This window comes from Haliotis asinina, chromosome 14, assembly GCF_037392515.1.
Source record: "Haliotis asinina isolate JCU_RB_2024 chromosome 14, JCU_Hal_asi_v2, whole genome shotgun sequence".
NCBI lineage: Eukaryota > Metazoa > Mollusca > Gastropoda > Lepetellida > Haliotidae > Haliotis > Haliotis asinina.
The window spans coordinates 40,730,778-40,752,313 of record NC_090293.1 but is presented as its reverse complement, the minus strand read 5'-3'; the positions used below and the strand labels follow the sequence as shown (position 1 = coordinate 40,752,313).

At 38.9% G+C, this 21,536-nt stretch overlaps 1 protein-coding gene across 1 annotated transcript; it reads right to left on the bottom strand.

Moving 5' to 3' along the window:
* Nucleotides 1–2,035: 2,035 nt before the first annotated feature.
* LOC137261867 (dnaJ homolog subfamily C member 25 homolog) lies at nt 2,036–20,871 on the bottom strand. Its single transcript, XM_067799673.1, has 11 exons — nt 20,721–20,871; nt 12,467–12,495; nt 11,863–11,928; nt 11,562–11,615; nt 11,163–11,217; nt 10,495–10,601; nt 10,054–10,197; nt 9,055–9,119; nt 8,660–8,855; nt 7,115–7,180; nt 2,036–5,970 (listed from the first exon to the last, which is right to left on the bottom strand). The coding sequence occupies exons 1-11, from the start codon at nt 20,827–20,829 to the stop codon at nt 5,848–5,850; spliced, it is 1,014 nt and encodes a 337-aa protein (XP_067655774.1). The 5' UTR covers nt 20,830–20,871; the 3' UTR covers nt 2,036–5,847.
* Between the last annotated feature and the right edge of the window lie 665 nt (nt 20,872–21,536).

Sequence of the window (21,536 nt, the reverse complement as noted above, 5' to 3'; positions counted from 1 at the left end):
TGTGAAGATGACTTATGATCAGAGGACTTTGATGTAGTAGGAAGTGATTCCTCAGTCTGGGATGATATAGCTGGGTATAAAACCTGTGGGGAGTCGGAACTGGTAGTTTGGCATCCTGTGGATGACTTTGTTATTTTAGAGCTGGATTCAGATGATGATTTTGCTACTGTAGCATAACTTTCTAGAGGGTCAGATCTCTTCACCAGTTTCTTTGCCTCAGAAAAAGAGATATTTTGGGTGAACTTTATTTTGTTAATCGCCATTTGCTCTTTCCATATTGGACACTGTTTTGACGAAGATGAATGGTCGCCAGAGCAGTTAGTGCATTTTTTAAAGTCACTGTCACAATCTTCTGTTTGAGCACACACAACAGACAATGTGCAGGTAGATACACCGTGTCCATATTTCTGACATTTAAAACACCTGAGCGGGTTGGGGATGTAGGTTTCAACTTGGATATTGCAGTAACCCGCCTTTACTGATTTGGGAGCATTCGGCAATGAAAAAGAAAACAGATAGGTATTTGTTTGGATTGTTTCATTGTTTTTTCGGGTGGAAAAGCGCTTCACATACAGCACACCTTGATCCTTCATGTCGCATGCTATATCAAGCTCGGACATGTCAGCAAACAACCGATCACGATCTCTGACGATACCTTTACTTGTGTTCAAGGTCTTGTGAGCAGAAACCGTGACCGGAATGCCCACAAAAGATTCAATGTTCATCAGATTGGTTGTCTGCTGTTTCTTGCCACATTCTATTAGCAATGCACCCGAACGCAAGCGTCTAATGTTCTTAACATCCCCAGCAATACCTTGAATGCCCTTAGATACTGCGAAAGGGTTCAACTTCAATGGTGTCTTGTCCGGAGTCTCAATAACGAGGAAACGTGGCCAATACTCAATCGATAGAGACGGTCTATGAGACGTATCAACGGGATCAATTTCAAGTGGACGTTTGGTTTTTTTGGGGGGGTATTTCATAAGCCATAATTGGTGTCATATGGTTCATCATCCGAGCTCCCCACCCACCACGGAGTATCACAAGGACAATGCTAAAGCAAGCGGGCCTCCAGCTTGCAGCACCAAGGATACCCGGATGATATACTCCAGCAGAAGAATTAAGAGATTAATAATTCTACCAGATTGGCCCATGAGCCACCGCCTTCTGGCATAGGACTCTAGGCAAATTACAGAACAACATACTTCAAATTCAAAATGTTTTAGATTATAAAGCCAAGTCCAAATTTACAACGATTCCAAACGATATATGTGCATTGATAAATATAATAATGCCCCATGCACAGGGCTTGGCATGACCAGCCGATTGGTCGAACCGGGCCTATTCGACCACCCGTCTAGGCGAAGTCAGGGCCGAAGTGGTGTATTGAGCAACAGGAACACGGTTGCAAGCTCCTATTGCCCTCAACCACCAGGATCCCCTCCTCCGCCGACACAGGGCTGCAACCCACAGCAAACGGGCTGGTGGACCAAATATCCCCCCCCCGGGTCCACTACGGGGATGTCGGCGAGCTCTTGGCGTTACCCAGCACCCACCACGAGGAGGTGGCTCGCCACGGGTGCCGGTCCAGACTTGTTTATTTACAGACTGCCACCATATAGCTGGAATATTGCTGAGTGTGGCGTAAAACTAAACTCACTCACTCACATGGATTATACATAATTGATACTCATTGTATCAGACCAGAAGGACTTTTGCTTGTTACATTGGCAACCCTGGATTAGACATGATTGATACTCATTGTGCCTGACTAGAGGGACTTGTTGCTCATGACATTGACCACTGGTATGATTGGTTGACATGGCTTTAACCACCTGTCTGCACCTGAAATGAACCATCAGTACACCTGTCTGACATGACCAAAGCTATTGTCACCCATATCAACTAGTGTGCCTGACTGGTGGCATTATCCAGTTATTATCCACTGGTGTTTATGATGGCAGAGACTGACACCATTCATGTAGCTGGAATATTACTATGGTGCATATTCACAAGTCTTATTGACAAGAACAACTGTGGATAAAACATTTTATTTCAGTGATGCTGTTGAATAATACAACATGAAAACAAAATCTTACCCAACAAAAACAAGAACTGTGTACACTGAACACATAATGATCCAATGTGAAGGAAACATGCACACACTTCTATCATCAACCCCTCACCTTTCATACATCTGCAACTGTATCAGGCTTCCTGATGCAGCCAGTAAGCTACACAGAAAATATATCGAGTAAGTGCACAAGTTAACAAGTGCACAGGCAAGAATTGATATTAAGAATTGTAATTCACAAACTTTAAATTCTGTTACGTTATTATCTGACAATGGATCAGGTTTAAAACTGAACTGCCATGAGGGGGACTGCATTTTCTGAACTCTGAACAAAGGTGAATAATTAAAAAATATGTTGTGCTATCTTTGGATTATTTTCACAGTAATGTAACGTAAAAGCCTGTTTAGATTGATGTGGATAAAACAATAACTTAACAACTAACTTAAGCCCAGACATTACACTGTGAACAGAAAGAATCTTAAATAAGCTGGCAAAAGCACAAAAGCACCTGCTTCTTGGGAAACAGCCTTTTTCAAAACTATCACCTGAGAACCAATGTTACATTCTGAAACAATTCTGAAATGGATCATCTATAAATTGAATATCATTTCGAGGTTCATCAAATACTACACATAAACAATGTGATTGTACATAAACACAGGATGTTTCTTATACATCTCTTCTCAGTTTATTGTGCCTGTGTAGTTTCTGAACACATGACAAAGTTGGTGAAATGTTTCACTGTACAAAAACTAGCCACAGCAGCAGCAGGAGGAGAACCAACAGTGTTGAAGCCCTTGGAACCAAGTTAGATCTGCTGTCCGTACAATGAGTTCAATAAATCAGGAATCAACGGATATGTTTACAGGTGACCATATATTTCCTTCAATGGCTCCTAAACATTGCAGTCATATGATTTCACATAAACAAAGATTACCTTAATTTCACATTCAGTATATTCTCATATACTATGATCATATTTATACAATAAACAATACTTCTGACAATTTGTGATAAACTAAATCACTATTGATCATGCCCATATGACATGTTAAGTCAAACTGTTCATTTGTACCATACATAGGCTCTTCTTACCACTTACTCTCTTCAAATGTTGCTTTCTCAATCACATGTTTAGCGACTGAATTTGTTTTCTACAAAACCTTATGGCACAATACTACTATTTTCACTCTGTAATAAAAACCCTTAAACTTAAGCAGTACAGTCTTTCACATTTATAGTCAGAAAGTACAGGACCATTTAGGGTTATTTCAGAAGCTGGTATTTCAAATGGATAATTGTGGTACCTGGATCTGTACCAGCATTCATGTCTAACCAGTCTACACTGCCATCTATTACACTGACAGGCCTTGCATGGAAACAGCCCAACAACACTTCAGCAATATGACACTGACCTCCAGAACCATCTTCAGCGTTGCTACCTGTAACCATTACAGGCCCATGGGAATACTGAACAGCTCTGTGAAAACAAGTCTAGTAAGAACAGTTCAGTTCTTGTGAACCGACCATGGCTGATAGAGCTGACACCTGTTTAACAGTCATCAGCTTCATATCATTAGTGACAAAGCTGACAGGATCAATGAATGTTCATATGTTACCATTTCTAACCAGTGTATTGACAGAGGTGTTGATCAATACCCGGCTACCACTCAGCTGGTGCGGCAGGTGGATGTAGGCAAGCAATGTGCAATAGTGCCTTACTAATCATATACATGGGGGAATAAGATAACTGGCATTTCTCAAAGAACAGTCCTATGATATAGCTGAGATTCAGATCTCACAAATATCTTATTTTCATTTGTGTTTTCTGCATAAGCAAGAAGAATACAGAAAATATATTTTGAACATTATCCCTTTAATCTACTTCAAACTTCTCATGCATGGCAAATACACATGATATTTTCATACCATGAGCCATTGTGTGAGTGAGCTTATAGCCAGGATTAAAGTGTAAGTAGTAGGTATCTGTGGAGAGTGTTCTGCTATGAAAATAAACTGGTCATATGACTGTAGTAATATACATGTACTACTATAAGTAATTTAGCGAGAACATGTGTTACGAGAACAGTATGCATTAAAATAGACAATGGATACAGAAAAGAATATACTGCATTTTATGGAATGCACAATGAAATTCACTGTACCTAGAGTGTATTAAGACCTGTGTCTATGTGATCATTCTAATGTACCATGCACTGTTACATTGCAGGACTCTCATATTATTGGCAATCCCCATTAAATGTGGGGACCCCAGGACCAGGATGGTTGTCAAGGTAATGGTTGTCAAGGCAAAACTCTGAGACCCTATGAAGAATCTGACTTGTGAAGAAACAACTGACTTGTTAACATAAGAAAATGAAAGGTTTGCCACTGCCATAAACCTGAAGCTGTATGTATCAAAAGTGATATGCTGACATGAATTCACCACAACTGACTGACACACCCTATTTCAAGTTCATACATGCATGACAATTCCCAACCCTAATTTCAAAAACATGATTGCTTGATCTAAAAAGTCTTGGATGGATTCAACTGACTCTAAAATGGGAAACTAAATCAGGCCACTCCAGTAAGCAGTGATCTGTACACTCACATAACATCTGTCGCTTCTCACAAGGATGACTTTCAGTAGACTTGATCAAATCAAGTCAACTCAATTTCTAAACTGGACCCATAAAAAAAATATCAGGTTTGTTGATTATTAACTTTAGTGAATGATCGATGTGACACATCACAAAGATAAAAAGGATGAGTGCTGATATCAAACTGTCTGCTGTACGCACACAAAATATGACTTGCTAACTAAATCTGAGAACTATTAAATTATTATTGAAATTTAAAACTCAGCTGCTCCATCACATCAGTGCATTCGGTCCAGTTTGTTTATCAGGCAAGGAAAGTGAGATTACACTTAAGAACAACTGAACATTAGGTCTGCAGTGTGAGTCACTGGGACACAGAAAGACAGATGTGACTGAGACTAATGGCCAGAATCTGAGGGTTACGATGAATTATCACTAAGATCACTTAGTTGGCACTTTCTGGAAACTGTGCTGCAGAAACATGCATGCTGACTACTGTCATAGATACACCTGAATCACCCATATAGTATTTACAGTCTCACTGAAATACTGTAAATCATGAAACTAAGGCGACCATTTTATTAATGCGAAAAATGCGTCTGTACACACGTCACATTATTATTCCTTTCAACAGAAGTCTTTCAAATCGGATTACATTTATAACTGTTGTCATAAGACAAGTAGTAGCAAGCAATCATGTGATCATGTGACATCAAAGAATCAGGGTGTTACATTTTCTGATTACAGCTTCCTGAGCTCGCATTAATTTCATGACGCATTAATTTCATGATTTGCAGTAATCTAATAACTATGAAAAACATGTGTATGCATTTCCAGTTTCCTGAGATTACAGATAATGTTTGAGATATATTGCAATAGTTAATTCAAATCAGTTAGATGTATTTATCTTTCAAAATCTGGATGACATACAAATGTTCCTTAGACACTTATCTGAGTAATCTCATGTGTTATAAGAAAGTCATAAATGTTGCTAGTTTTGTTGACAGGCAGCTGGGAGGTGGACGGTGGCGGTGGCAGGTGATGGCTTGAATACCCAGCCTCTTCTCCATGCAGCTCTGTCCTCACACAAGTTCTCATTTGGCAATATAGCTCTGACACATGATGATGATGATGATGATGAAGGTGGTTGCATGTCAAACACCAAATGACTACTCTGGTCCAAATGATATCTGGCCAGCTCCTCCCTTCTTCATATAACGCCTATAGCTCTTGTAACGGGCACTCTCAGCCAGCTTCGACTTCCTTTCGTTTTCCTGCTCTTCCCTCCAAACCTGCATAAATGACACAAATAATGTACACCCAACAAACATTCTCTACACCCAACATACATACAATGTGCATACAACACTCACAATCTAAACACAACACAAACAATGTACAAACACTCCAAACAGCACACACAATATACAAACAACACAGACACTAGGTACACCTCAAACATACAATATGTACACACAATGAACACCCAACACACACACAAATTACACCAAACACACAATGTACATCCAATACGTACAATGTACACCAAACACACACAATGTACATTCAACACACACACAATGTACATCCAACACACAATGTACACCAAACACACACAATGTACATTCAACACACACACAAGGTACATCCAACACACAATGTACACACAACACACTCAATGTATACACACAATGCACAAAACACACTCAATACACACAATGTATACACCCAAAACACACAATAAATACACAAAACACACAATGTACACCCAACATACAAATAAACAATGTATACACAACCTACACAATGTACACCCAAAACACACAAAATGTACACACAACAAACACAATGTACACACAACACACTCAAATGTACACCCAAAACACAATGTACACCCGACACACTCAATGTATACACAACACACAATGCACACACAAAGTTTCTCCAACACTCAATGTACACACAACACACTCAATGTACATGCAACACACAATGTACACACAATGTATACACAACATACACACAATGTACACACAACACACACAATGTACACATAACTCTCAATGTACATCCAACACACAATATATATCCAACACACACAATGTATACACAACACACAATGTACACACAGCACACACAATGTACACACAACATGTACACAATATACACTCATATGAGACATCTGAACTAAGATGTCTGCATTGAATCAACATTTTCCCGTTGTAACCTTGGATATAACAGTGTCTGATTAACTGGGAACATTAGTAGAACAATACAACTACAGCAGACACACAGTAGCTCACCAAGTTACGCTGTCCACACTAAACATACACATGACAGTGTTATGGCATCAGTAAAATCAGACGTACCACTACAGGAATTATTTAACATCATTGTGAAGTTGTCAAGTTTGATTTAGCAAAAATATGTCTTTACCTCAAAATTTTCCCATTTCCATAAGTCTAATGCCAAAAAGTTTTCTTTCTCATATTCCTCCAAAGCCTGCAATAAAATTGAAAACTATATTTTAACATAATTCATTTTAAAGACAAAAAGAAGACAAAATGATTTCCAACCCTAAGAAATCCATGTTGCATGTAATTCATTGAATGTCTTCAGGCCATCCTCCAAAATAAAGACAAGTCTGAGTGGGACTTGGATACTGTTTGAAGTCTATCAGACCCAACTAACTCACTCCTAAAGCAAGTGCTACCTACATCCAACTGTGACTGACTGGGATACTGTTTAAAGTGCATTAGATCTAACAAACTCAACCCTAAATCAAGTGCTACTTACATCCAAATGTGACTGACTGGGATACTGTTTAAAGTGCATTAGATCTAACAAACTCACTCCTAAATCAAGTGCTACTCACATCCAACTGTGACTGACTGGGATACTGTTTAAAGTGCATTTGATCCAACTAACTCACTCCTAAATCAAGTGCTACTTACATCCAAATGTGACTGACTGGGATACTGTTTAAAGTGCATTAGATCTAACAAACTCACTCCTAAATCAAGTGCTACTCACATCCAACTGTGACTGACTGGGATACTGTTTAAAGTGCATTAGATCCAACTAACTCAACCCTAAATCAAGTGCTACTCACATCCAAATGTGACTGACTGGGATACTGTTTAAAGTGCATTAGATCCAACTAACTCAACCCTAAATCAAGTGCTACTTACATCCAAATGTGACTGACTGGGATACTGTTTAAAGTGCATTAGATCCAACTAACTCACTCCTAAATCAAGTGCTACTCACATCCCACTGTGATTGACTGGGATACTGTTTAAAGTGCATTAGATCCAACTAACTCACTCCTAAATCAAGTGCTACTTACATCCAACTGTGACTGACTGGGATACTGTTTAAAGTGCATTAGATCTAACAAACTCACTCCTAAATCAAGTGCTACTCACATCCAACTGTGACTGACTGGGATACTGTTTAAAGTGCATTAGATCCAACTAACTCAACCCTAAATCAAGTGCTACTCACATCCAAATGTGACTGACTGGGATACTGTTTAAAGTGCATTAGATCCAACTAACTCACTCCTAAATCAAGTGCTACTCACATCCAAATGTGACTGACTGGGATACTGTTTAAAGTGCATTAGATCCAACAAACTCAACCCTAAATCAAGTGCTACTCACATCCAACTGTGACTGACTGGGATACTGTTTAAAGTGCATTAGATCCAACAAACTCACCCCTAAATCAAGTGCTACTCACATCCAACTGTGATTGACTGGGATACTATTTAAAGTGCATTAGATCCAACTAACTCACTCCTAAATCAAGTGCTACCTACATCCAACTGTGACTGACTGGGATACTGTTTAAAGTGCATTAGATCCAACAAACTCACTCCTAAATCAAGTGCTACTCACATCCAACTGTGACTGACTGGGATACTATTTAAAGTGCATTAGATCCAACTAACTCACTCCTAAATCAAGTGCTACTTACATCCCACTGTGACTGACTCAGCTTCATGTATTTTCTTATCTTGTAGTACTTCTCCTCTTCCCCATACTCGTTTCTGAGGATTGTGAACTTCCAAATCCAGGTGACATACCAGATGATGTAGGCTACTGTGTAGTAGGGCAGGAACACCAGCTGTATCCATAAGATGTCTCGGTAGCTTGGTCGACTGTAGCCCCCACTGAACGACAGAGAAACATTGTATCCCTTTCTTACAACTCAGAAACACCTCTTAGTACACAGAAACAATGTATCTACTTCACCTTAGAAACACAGTATCCTTCTCTTACAACTTAGAAACACTGTATACTTCCTTCACTGTGGATTACCCCATGATTATTATAGAACATTGTAAGTCCACATGACTAAGGTCTACAAACCGTATATCCATTTTTTCTTCTATAATCTGCCTGATAATGGCCTCCTCCTCCTCCTTGATCTCCTCCTAAACAACACAACAGTGAGGGAGTCAGATTAACGGGTGGGTCATATTCTACCTTCTTAAAAGCTGAGTTGAAACAGAAGCACACTTCATTGCTGTTTGTTGATAAAATATATCATGACATCATCACTGTTTGTTGACAACACATCATGACATCATCCACTGTCTGTTGACAACAACACATCATGACATCATCACTGTTTGTTGACAACACATCATGACATCATCACTGTTGACAACAACACAACATGACATCATCCACTGTCTGTTGACAACACTACATCATGACATCACCGCCCACTGTCTGTTCCAAATAACACATCAGGTAATAGCATTATATCTGTGGATTGACTTCAGGGAAGTTTCCTTACAGTAGCATAATTTCACACAATTCAAACAGGGGCAGACACCACTGATCAAGCAAAACTTGACCATATGTCTTCTTGAACTTGTAGTTTATGTTACTATATTTGGGTTTAAAACAACTAATTGTTCCACATTTCCCTTAGTCTGAAGCCCATAGCCCTGTGGCCATGCCTGTCTCATGCATTTCATTTGTTTTTTCAACAATGACAATGGCTATCGAATCAGAATTACAGGTAATCTGTCTCTCTCTGTTTTGCTGTTTAATGTGAGAGTCTGTGATATTTCAGCTATATTGTAATGGAATTTACATAAACAAATTAGGTGTGGACAGTCCAGAGATTGATATTCTGAGCAATGATCCATGCCTTATGGGTGGGATGACATGCTTCCAGTTTGGTCAGCCATCTCTTATGATGAGCATATGTTACTGGAGACCTTTATGCAACTGTGCATCCCCTCAGAGACCACCATTCCTTCAGCTACAATCCTGGCAGCTTGGTCCACAATTCAACACGGTGAAAGGCCATTCAATGCTTGTGGCTGACATTCCTCTACTGTAAAGAAGACTTGCCTTACTCCTCCCTTTCCTCTTCCTGTTGTTGTTGACACTTAGTGTGCCCTCAGATTTAGCAATGTCAATGGCCTTACTCCTGTACTTGGGTTCCTTACACAGGTAGTTGATGGCAGTCGTGTAGTTGTTCCAGGCTCCCCAGTACTGTAACATCGTCAAATTACATCAACAACACCAGTAGCATCAGTACTTAGCAAATGTAATGCAGCACATCATTGTAAATGTATATAGCAGTACAACATCATGTAATCTTACCAGTAAGACTTGTGAGAGTGACCCACAGACTGCAATGCTCTTACCTGTATGACAGATATAACAGTAATGACACAGACTGCAATGCTCTTACCTGTATGACAGTTACAACAGTAATGATGACAGACTGCAATGCTCTTACCTGTATGACAGATATAACAGTAATGACACAGGCTGCAATGTTCTTACCTGTATGACAGACACAACAGTGATGGTGACACCAATGACAATGCGGATATCCACCTTGGGGGCCATCCTGCGCCTGTAGTAGTTGAAGTAGATGGAGTAGTACTCATCTGTAAACATACAACAGCTGAGTTGATCACACCACTGTAGTGAGTCATGCCAATAGTTGGCAGTTCTGACGTATAGGAGAACACACCTTTGGTACACATATATACAGTCATTGATGAATAATTACAATGTAGATGATCATTTAATGAAACTGTATTATAATAACTGAAGCACACATAAAATCAATTTAATGACAGTAACTATAAGTAGATAATTTAACCCTGCCACCTTTGTTGGCAGTGCGGCAGAAAGTGCCTACAAATCTGAGAGCTGCAGTTCCAATCTTGCTCGGGAAAACAGTTGTACTTTAAACAATATTTTTCAATTAATTTCAAACACTCATGTATCATTTGAATGTTGATGTTCATACAAAGTTAGGAAAAGTTAAACCTAGGACGATGTCTTACTAACGAAAAGTAAAACCTGGGAAGAGGTCTTTCTAGCGAAAAGTAATACATGTCACTCCAAAACAAACACCTCAAATGCAGTTATTCTGGGAAAACAAGAGATGACCAAATATAAAGTGAGAAGCACACTTTAAGTTTACAAAGCTAACTGCCTACCTGGATTGTCCAACATGTAATCATAGTCAGCTCTCTGCTCTTCGTCTTTGAGAATCTGAAACACAATAAAAATTCTTAGTATTGTCAGTGTATAAAATAAGCCAAAAACCCAGCCAGATATCAGGGCTGGTACCTTCAAAATGTTACCAGCCCAAAGTGGATTTTACCAGACCAGACACCAAGATATGTTGAATTTACTCCAAAGTAGGGAACATCTGAATTATTTACCAGACCATCTGGGTGTCTAGCTGTAAATTTAGGCCTTTCGTTAGAAATGTAACCACTCCGGGCAGTCTGACGAGGCTTATTTCAGACACTGGTATTGTACATTTGGGCAACTATGTGTTGGAAATACATGACTCACGTCAACATTATCAAACAGAATAACAAATATCAAACCTCATAAGCACTGGCTATCTTCTGAAACATTTCTGCTGCTTTCTCCTTCGCTTCCTGAAACACCAAATTAATACTGAATAAGCTAGGGTATTGTAATATGTGTAATATATATTGTTGGCTTATTGTTGGCTTTCCAAGTTCTAACATGCATCACATATTCCTTTTCACATATTATAATGACATAGACCCAATGTTCCCTTAAACTTCTGACTGTAGTCCACACCTTCCCCTCCACGTCTGACTATTGTCCACACCTTCCCATCAATACCTGACCTACTGTAGGTCCTTTTGAAATTCTTACCTTCCCCTTGTGCATATCCGGATGCCATTTCCGGGCCATCTTGCGATAAGCCTTGACGACGTCATTCTAAAAGAAAAATCACTGAAATTATGATTGGTACATTTACAAGCTATGGACATTTAACCATAACAATACATAAAAGCATCCATGCCAGAAAAATCTGAACCATTTCTGTAGAAACAATGTTTTTACATGAGGCCCTCACCTTTTCGTCATAATCATGGTGATGATTAGATAGGTCAATCATGAAAATGTACAATCAAATACTGCAATCAAAACTTTGAAGATATGAACTTAAGGTTGTGTCAAAGTAAAAGTTCTTCCTTTGACACTCATCATTAATCAACTTCTGGATGTGTTGAAGTAGCCATTTTCTCAAGATCAGTCTCCAGAGCTACAGGAGTATTTCCAGAAGATTTATTGTTTATGCTTGAACTAATCACTCATCACAGCTCAATTAACAAGACTAAATATGCTCTAACTTTGTGGGTGAAGGATTATGAATGGAAGTATACACATAGGTCGCTTTAACATTTAGTACACAATGGTGCTTGTGCTCTGATTAAAACATCAATTCAAACTAAATATGATGTTAAAAGCAAACCTTGCTTGAGTCCCTTGTGACGCCAAGAACTGAAACAAAATAATGGCAGCCATGATTAGAAATTTGAAACCAGAAACTATGATTCAGTATGAACACATTTCATTAGCGCATCATCAACAATGATCTGTACAAACGGAGTTGAAGAGTACCTAGCTCTAGTCAAGAAGTTCCCGATGCACTGTCTGTACTGCAGAAGCATGCCTAATGCCTCTGTCTACCATGGTCAAATGAGCACATCCTACTGTTTCCTAATCCCTACATATTCCATTTCTGCATGATCATCAATTCCGGCTTGTCCTTGCCATTTAAAGTTATTCAGAACAGACAACACTCCAGTCAACCTGAACACAACTTAGTTCTACCATGCTGAACACACTACACCCATTTCCTGTCAATTTGAGCAGAACCATCCTCTCAGTCTAAACACAACTCACCATTTTGACAATCTGAACACAACCTCACATACTGTCAATCCAAACACAATCTCACATACTGTCAATCCAAACACAACTCTACATTCTGACAATCTGAAAACAACTCACTATTATGAAAATCTGAAAACAACTCACAGTTATGAAAATTTGAAAACAGCCCAACATACTGTCAATCTGAACACAACTCACCATTCTGACAATCTGAACACAACCTCACAACAATCCCACATACGGTCAATCCAAACATAGTTCGCCATCCTGTCAATCTGAACACAACTCACCATTCTGACAATCTGAACACAACCTCACAACAATCCCACATACAGTCAATCCAAACATAGTTCGCCATCCTGTCAATCTGAACACAACTCACCATTCTGACAATCTGAACACAACCTCACAACAATCCAACATACGATCAATCCAAACATAGTTCGCCATCCTGTCAATCTGAACACAACTCACCATTCTGACAATCTGAACTCAAATCACTATCCTGTCAATCTGAACACAACTCAGCATCTTGTCATTGTCAATCTGAACATAACTCACCATTCTGTCAATTTGAACACTCTGACACACACTAGCAGACACTGACATCCTTTAATGACCTTTTAGGGTTTTAGTGTAAACATATTTTATTTAAACTGAACAAGGATTGGTAGTTATGGTAAACAAGCCATGATGGCTTATTTGACTACCTCTTTGTGTCACAAACTTGTAAATATATTAAAGAACGCGTGAGCAGTGCCCTGAAACTTGCAGACACATACCATGCATAATTCATATCCTTCACATAGTCATTTTCTCATTAAGTTGAGACATTATCACTTCAAACTTTGATGTCCTGAGTACACAAATTTCTAATGCCAATGCTGGGACCATTGTACACTGTACAATGCTGTAACTCACTATGCCAGTGTGTGTAACCTTCAGTAGAGAACCAAACTTACAAACACTCGCATTGTCGGCCTTGGATTTCATTATCATAGTATCAGGTGATAACAATTCTTTTGAATAATATTTCCATCTTCCATGAACACATGAAGAAATCAATGGCCAGAAATCGTAGTAATGTATATTCCAGTGAGCTGGAGCAGGTTACAGAGAAGTTACATGGCTACATGCACTACTCAGTCTAGCTCTCAATTCCATTGATTACTGTCACTTTTGTTTTAAAATGTTACTGTTTCAGACCGGTCCAATGTGCTCCAATATGTCCACATAAACATATGTCACTATTAACATGAGCAAAGGACTCTTGCATTTCCGCAATAATTTCCTGGTTGCAACTGGATGTAAGATATGTCAATATTGCTAACTGGAGATGTCAAGACAAATCAATCAGTTTGGTTTAAACATATTAATTTCATGAAAAAAGGAACAACAGAATATGCATTTTAAATTTAAGCTTGGAAAAAGAATTACACACACCAAGAAACTAAACTTTAAAGGACATTTGCAGGCCTCAGATCCAATATTTCAACAAACCAGTGTGTGTATCACACACACATAGATCTTAAAAAGATTTAGAATACAACTTCATGTGAAAAATGATATCAATATATAAAGCGAGAACAGATGATATCAACAGCTGAGTAGTTATGGTGGTAAATATTTAAACAGTAACACAATTCCTCACAAGGTAATGAACCAAACAAAATACCTGGTATCACCATGACAACATAAAGTCACTTTTATGTGGCATCTACCTAATTCATAAACTCAACCAAAAACAATATGTTAGCATGGTGACAGATGCAGCTCACTCTATCACAAAACAGACTGTCTGTGATATTCTTACAAAGAAATGTGAACAAGCTGATACCAGAAATGTAAGGGATGAACATGTTGAAAGACTGGTGACGGAAGGGCCTAGCAACTTTCCTGATTCACACTGTCAACCAACATGAAGAGACACTTTTATGTGATGACTGAAAGATACATCTGACACAATATCTTTCAACAACTTTCTGTTTCACACACTTTCCACAGAACAGGAAACAGCATGTATCTTGCTGGCATTCATGCACCTTAACCATGTAAAAAGGAGATACTTCATTGCATTGTCCATCAGCATTTTGGGGGTGGGAGTTTACTACGATACTTCATTGCACTGTCTATGTATCAATGTTTTGAGGGAGGGAGTTTACTATGATACTTCATTGCATTGTCTATCAACGTTTTAGGGGAGGAAGTTTACTAAGATACTTCATTGCACTGTCTATGTATCAATGTTTTGGGGGAGGGAGTTTACTATGATACTTCATTGCATTGTCTATCAACGTTTTGGGGAGGCTTTACTACGATATTTCATTGCATTGTCTATCGACATTTAGGGGGAAGGGAGTTTACTACGATACTTCACTGCAATGTCTATGTATCAACATTTTGGGGAGGAAGTTTACTATGATACTTCATTGCATTGTCTATCAACGTTTTGGGGGAGGGAGTTTACTATGATACTTCATTGCACTGTCTATCAACGTTTTGGGGGAGGGAGTTTACTATGATACTTCATTGCATTGTCTATCAACGTTTTGGGGGAGGGAGTTTACTATGATACTTCATTGCATTGTCTATCAACGTTTTGGGGGAGGGAGTTTACTATGATACTTCATTGCACTGTCTATGTATCAATGTTTTGGGGAGGGAGTTTACTATGATACTTCATTGCATTGTCTATCAACGTTTTTGGGGAGGGAGGTTACTATGATACTTCATTGCACTGTCTACTTCATGGCACTGTCTATGTATCAACGTTTTGGGGGAGGGAGTTTACTACGATACTTCACTGCATTGTCTATCAACATTTTGGGAGAGGGAGTTTACTATGATACTTCATTGCATTGTCTATCAACGTTTTGGGGGAAGGAGGTTACTACGATACTTCATTGCACTGTCTATGTATCAACGTTTTGGGGGAGGGAATTTACAACGATACTTCACTGCATTGTCTATCAACATTTTGGGAGAGGGAGTTTACTATGATACTTCATTGCATTGTCTATCAACGTTTTGGGGGAGGGTGGTTACTATGACACTTCAATGCATTGTCTATGTATAAACGTTTTGGGGGAGGGAGATTAATACGATACTTCATTGCACTGTCTACTGGTAAACACATATAAAATGATCCACGACCTGACAAATGACCCCAATTTGCATACTTGGGAACGCCCCACAGTACGATCCACTTGAAACAAGAGGGAGACAGGTTGTCTGATAAATATCGAGAAGTTCATTTTCCCCGTGCGTTTCACCCAGGAATTGTTATAGCACGCTTGATTTGGGAACAGGTACAATCCCAACGAATTGAATCAACACAATATACTGAGCAAATATGTTTAGGACCCCCGATGCATTTCACGAAGCAAATGACATTTTCCTGTTTTTGTTTTTTAACAAAATTGTTGAATATCTAAAATGCTTGTCAATGTCCCAATCATCTATTTGTCTTCGTCTTAACTAAACATGCTAATGGTTAGCATGGAATATCAGTATCTTATGCCTGAAATTGCAGTCTTATCATTCGAAGGAATATGCGGTGTTGATTTCATGTCACGGTTAGCATGTATTGCATGTGCATAATCGTCAAGCTACCTGTAGCAGCCAAGTGTACTCGCCCAATTCGTTGTACCGCCTCACTGTCTTTGTATCAATGTTTTGGGGAAAGGAGATTACTATGATGCTTCACTGCACTGTCTATGTATCAATGTTTTGGGGGAAGGAGGTTACTATGATACTTCACTGCACTGTCTATGTATCAATGTTTTGGGGGAAGGAGGTTACTATGATACTTCACTGCACTGTCTATGTATCAATGTTTTGGGGGAAGGAGGTTACTATGATACTTCACTGCACTGTCTATGTATCAATGTTTTGGGGGAAGGAGGTTACTATGATGCTTCACTGCACTGTCTATGTATCAATGTTTTGGGGGAAGGAGGTTATTATGATGCTTCACTGCATCTGGGCTTTTGTCTTCATATGAAAGGGCTTTTGTCTTGAATATTATACAGTAAGTTTGAGTTCTATTATTCATGGACTGAAGGTATGACTAGGCTTATCCAGGTTATAATCACGCACTTTGAGGGATACTGATGGTTTAAATCTGATAGTAGTGTTGAAAAATGTTATTTATGTGCAGGAAAGCATGCCTCACTATTAGCTCTATATAATCATATTTACTCTTAGTTACACAGTCAGGCTGATAAATCTGACAATCTGATCAGCATGTCAGCTGGTGTTTATGTGATAGATATTTTGCAAGCAACACATTTTTCACATCCAATCTGTCAGCAAACCTCAGCACATATAGTTTCTGCAGATACTGATACACACATTGACAGCTGACATGTCCCGGAGTATCACTTGCAGACCTTGTACCATACAGCCAAGCTGGCTGTGATACCACCACTAGCACACTTTCAGCAAAATCACTGCAGGAGACACCGGAAATGTGTAGGAAAACCATGTTCTATCGATAATCTTTATAATCTTTATCGCAATGACAGCAACATTTCGGTTTTGGTATTTACACATTTATCAAGAAATCTGCTTGACACAATCTACCTACATGCTTCTCAGCAACATTCAAACAACATCACCAACAATGACACAAATGCTTGTCAGAAATTAGGCAAATATATGTATTAAGTGTATGCACATAGTTACTGATTAAACCTAAATATCCAGCACTGCAGAAGTAAAACATAACACATAACAATATAGCTCATCAAACCAACCATGTTAAACACAATCCATAAGAATCTATATAATTGCCGAAGTGAAACATCAGCATATATTAATACATCATTTCAGTGTTTGGTATTGCCTGTTATGGAGTGAGAAGGCAATTAAAGTGAGCAGCCTGTTGGGTGTGTGGGAGAGGGAGCCAGCTGAAGGGGACTGACTGGGGCCTCTTTGTGTAGCCGCCATATGGCACATGGACACACGATGTAATCAATAGCCTATTACCACCAATAATAGCATCTTGGAATATCTGCCACACAAATATTACAAATATCAGGACACTTCTTCAAAAATAACATTTGATACAATTTTCAATGATATTTCAGACAGATGAACAGATAGATTTTAGCAAGCAATGTGCCTTCAGTAATAATATTTTCAGTTGGTTAAAGACAAAATAACTGAATCACAGGAATTAATTTGACTAAGCATAAGTAGCTATGTTACTATAATCAACTTCACACACATGCTTAGCAATGATTTCATTCCTGCTAAATGGAGCAACAGACAACATTATCCAACATAACACATGTCATTCATTCTTCCTACAAAAACCAACTGGTTTGTCAACCACACAGAGTGCTACCACCAATCCTCTGTTCGATATTAGAAAAAACTGTTTCCATGAGAGGTATTATTGACATATATGACTCAATCTGTACAAATAACAGACAAATATAACCTATATGGCTATCTGCTATCCTGCTGTTATTTCTCTCCTCTATATGTGTCTACAGTAAGCACAGCCAAGACGCAATGCACCAACCCTTTACCATACTATTCCCAAGTACACTGGGGACAGTCACCCGTTGTATGAATGGTTTTGTGAAACAGTCATCAGTAATGTGAACTAAGTACCAGAAATAAGAAATGAGACAAGTTCCATTCTAACGCTACTGACAACAATTTATTTCATCACTAGGGCACTAGATTTACTTATCTTCATACAAGTAGTTTCCATGGTTGTTTGAAATATGATGCTGAAGACAATCAGTTCAGCTGTCATTCATTAAACTATCAGCCGTCATTTCATGTTTCTCACAAGCAATGTTTATGACCTGTCTATTGTTGTTTTGCAATTTTTACCAAAAAGTATCACTAAGATGGACAAGTGGCATCTCCAGTTTCCATGGTGTAAGTCCTAAGAAAGCTCACACTCACTCATTTTGTACATTTCTCCAGCAAAATATAATTTATAACATGCTTACATTTCCCCCCAAATGCCATAAATTACAAATACTTATGCAAATACCAACATATTTTTTATTAATTTAAAATCAAAGTCATGAGAAAACCCATTATGTTTAAGCCACTGATTTGGAATACTGATCAGTGCAGTTACCTGAGCAGATGATTGCCTTTACTAACTTGCTACACAGACAATATGTGTAAAACACCACCAAATATACTACCCATCCAAATATAGCCAAACATTTAGTCAACTCTTACTAAACAAGATTTTGCAAAAGTTAGTGGAGAAATCCATCTTCAGTGTAGCAGGGCTCCAGATAAAGGCCGTATTAGCGTATGTACGGATTAAAAATATGCACGATATGGTAGGAAAAAATCAGGAAACGCAGAGCATACACACCACAGCAATGCTGTATGGTCATAGAATTATTTACAGGCATATTTATCTGAAAAAGTATTGCTTTATTGTTTATTGACCTTTTTACACAAGAGTAGCAATGTTGTGGTGCATATATGAAACACGAGATTACTTACCATGCTTACACACCATTAAATTCCACTCAGTACTCTAAGTTCTAACTCTTCCCTGAAGACTCTTAAGTCTTATACTGAAGAAATAAGATGTACATACTACTCATGTTGGAAAAACATCTACAGCCTTGATGTAGCCATACACATGCTTTATGTGGATCTAAACTTTTGATGGGTAGTACATATATCACTATCAGCGATGACCCCCATTTTATTAATAACTCCTAGGGGTACATTTGAATGATTTTACACCATTTGTACACCAGATTTACAAATGGACACCCAAACTAGCAGACTCAAACATATCAACTTATCCCATCCATTCTAGAACTCATGAACACGTCTTGGCAAGACTGATATGAACGTTTGTAATGACAGTGAACATGAGTACTGTATTTCCTCTAATAAGCGCCCTGGTGGTTATTTTTTCAACTGACCTCCAAACCCACTGCTTATTAGGGGCCCATCGCTTATTAAAATACCGATACCCATGTGAATGACAGGAAGTTATGACTTAAGGGACCATTCCTTAATATATTTATTTTTAGACCTAGGTAGGATAAATTTGTAAAGGTCTATACCTGCTGCTAATTAGAGACCCGGCGCTTATCAGAGGCGCTGCATATATTTCTTGAAGCACTACTTTATCCCCAGCGCTTATTAGAATCCTGGCGCTTAACAGAGTAAATACAGTACTGCTGTTTGAATATGTTGAGAAGATGTGCTAATTAAAATGAGATGAGTGAAACATGAACATAACCTTCCGAACAGTTTAGCAGGTGCTGTGGTGTAAAGAAGACTGGTGGCATAAAAACACAATTAAATTAGGGTTCGCACAGATACTACATACAGTAACTGTACCAGTGTCTATATTTCAAGACTACAGTGAATAAAAACTCAGGATACATTCCTTGGGTCTTCGCAGAGAACAGTTATTCACTACATAAATTTGAGAACACAAATGTGGGAATGTGTTCTCATTGGTAGTCCAATACACTTTCTGTTCTGAAGTGTTCCTCAGGCAGGCTAGACACAGCTACCACGTTCCAGGTTGTTATATTAACTCAGAAAGTGTTCACAAGATACTAAGATATTTAGAACAATGTAAGGAATATGTTTGGAATTACAATTAAGGCTCGTTAGCGAAAGATTAGGCAGTGATCTGCAACACGTATTGAGTCCTGGATTAAAAACTGACACACACAATTACTGGATATAACCGGGTGTGTGAACCACGTCGATTCCACAAGTGCGCGAAAACTATGTCGTTACTCGCCAATGCAAGTCCAAGCTGAGATTCATTTGTTTGATGCTAGACACAACCTTCAGTGATATCAACTTACTGTCATAGCAGTTTTCCCTGCCACAGTAGATTCCTTCAATGAACGCATCCACGCATGAGATAGCTGCTAACAGAATCACTAAAACTTGGACACCGGCCATTCCTGCCATGTTGACACTTCGGCCATGTAGGCTAGCCCAGGATAAGGAAAGAGACCTGAGACAGTTAACAGCTCCTTACAGAGTAATTACAATGGCAACGCAGTGTGCCGAGCTGCCGTTACTTTCATACGTGTACACTATCGACGGAAGTCGTTATTGAATGCAGCCCTTTGGAGTGCATGTACGCTTGTAACAATGCCGTGACGTTGCTTCTGAACGTAACATTTATTCACGATGAAATTCCACAGTATGCATGACCCGATAAGTCGCAAAATTCAGTGTGTTCTCGTGTTATGAGCTTTCGGATACTTACACTTGCCTCGTTTAACGCATGGCAATAGTAAAACACACCATTAACTTATAAAAGATAGACTAACTCTATTAAAAGATCGAAGTGGGCTGTAGGGAGTGGGTCCTCACCCCTGCACCCCACCTGCACCCCTCTATGTACAGGCCATCATTCAAGAGTTTACAATGACGGTGCGACGCAAGTTCATTCCGATACTTTTCAGCTTCAGTGAGCACTGCTGTCGGAAAACACATGGCGTCTGGAAACCTGTGGCCCGATGATAGTTTTGAACTTTAGTATGTCGTCAAACGGTTGGGATACAATGGCACGTAGTCCGAAGGCCTAACAACACACATACAAGACCACCCATTACATTAATTGCACCAAGCAGCAGATTTAGTCTGTACGTGTATGGGCGGTGTGGTAT

Excerpts from the sequence above, each read along its gene's own strand:
- LOC137261867 (XM_067799673.1), bottom strand. The coding sequence starts at position 20,829 with ATGGCAGGAATGGCCGGTGTCCAAGTTTTAGTGATTCTGTTAGCAGCT. Across the intron at positions 11,616-11,862 it reads CGGATATGCACAAGGGGAAG|GAAGCGAAGGAGAAAGCAGC; the intron begins GTAAGAATTTCA and ends TTGGTGTTTCAG. Across the intron at positions 5,971-7,114 it reads GGAAATGGGAAAATTTTGAG|GTTTGGAGGGAAGAGCAGGA; the intron begins GTAAAGACATAT and ends TCATTTATGCAG.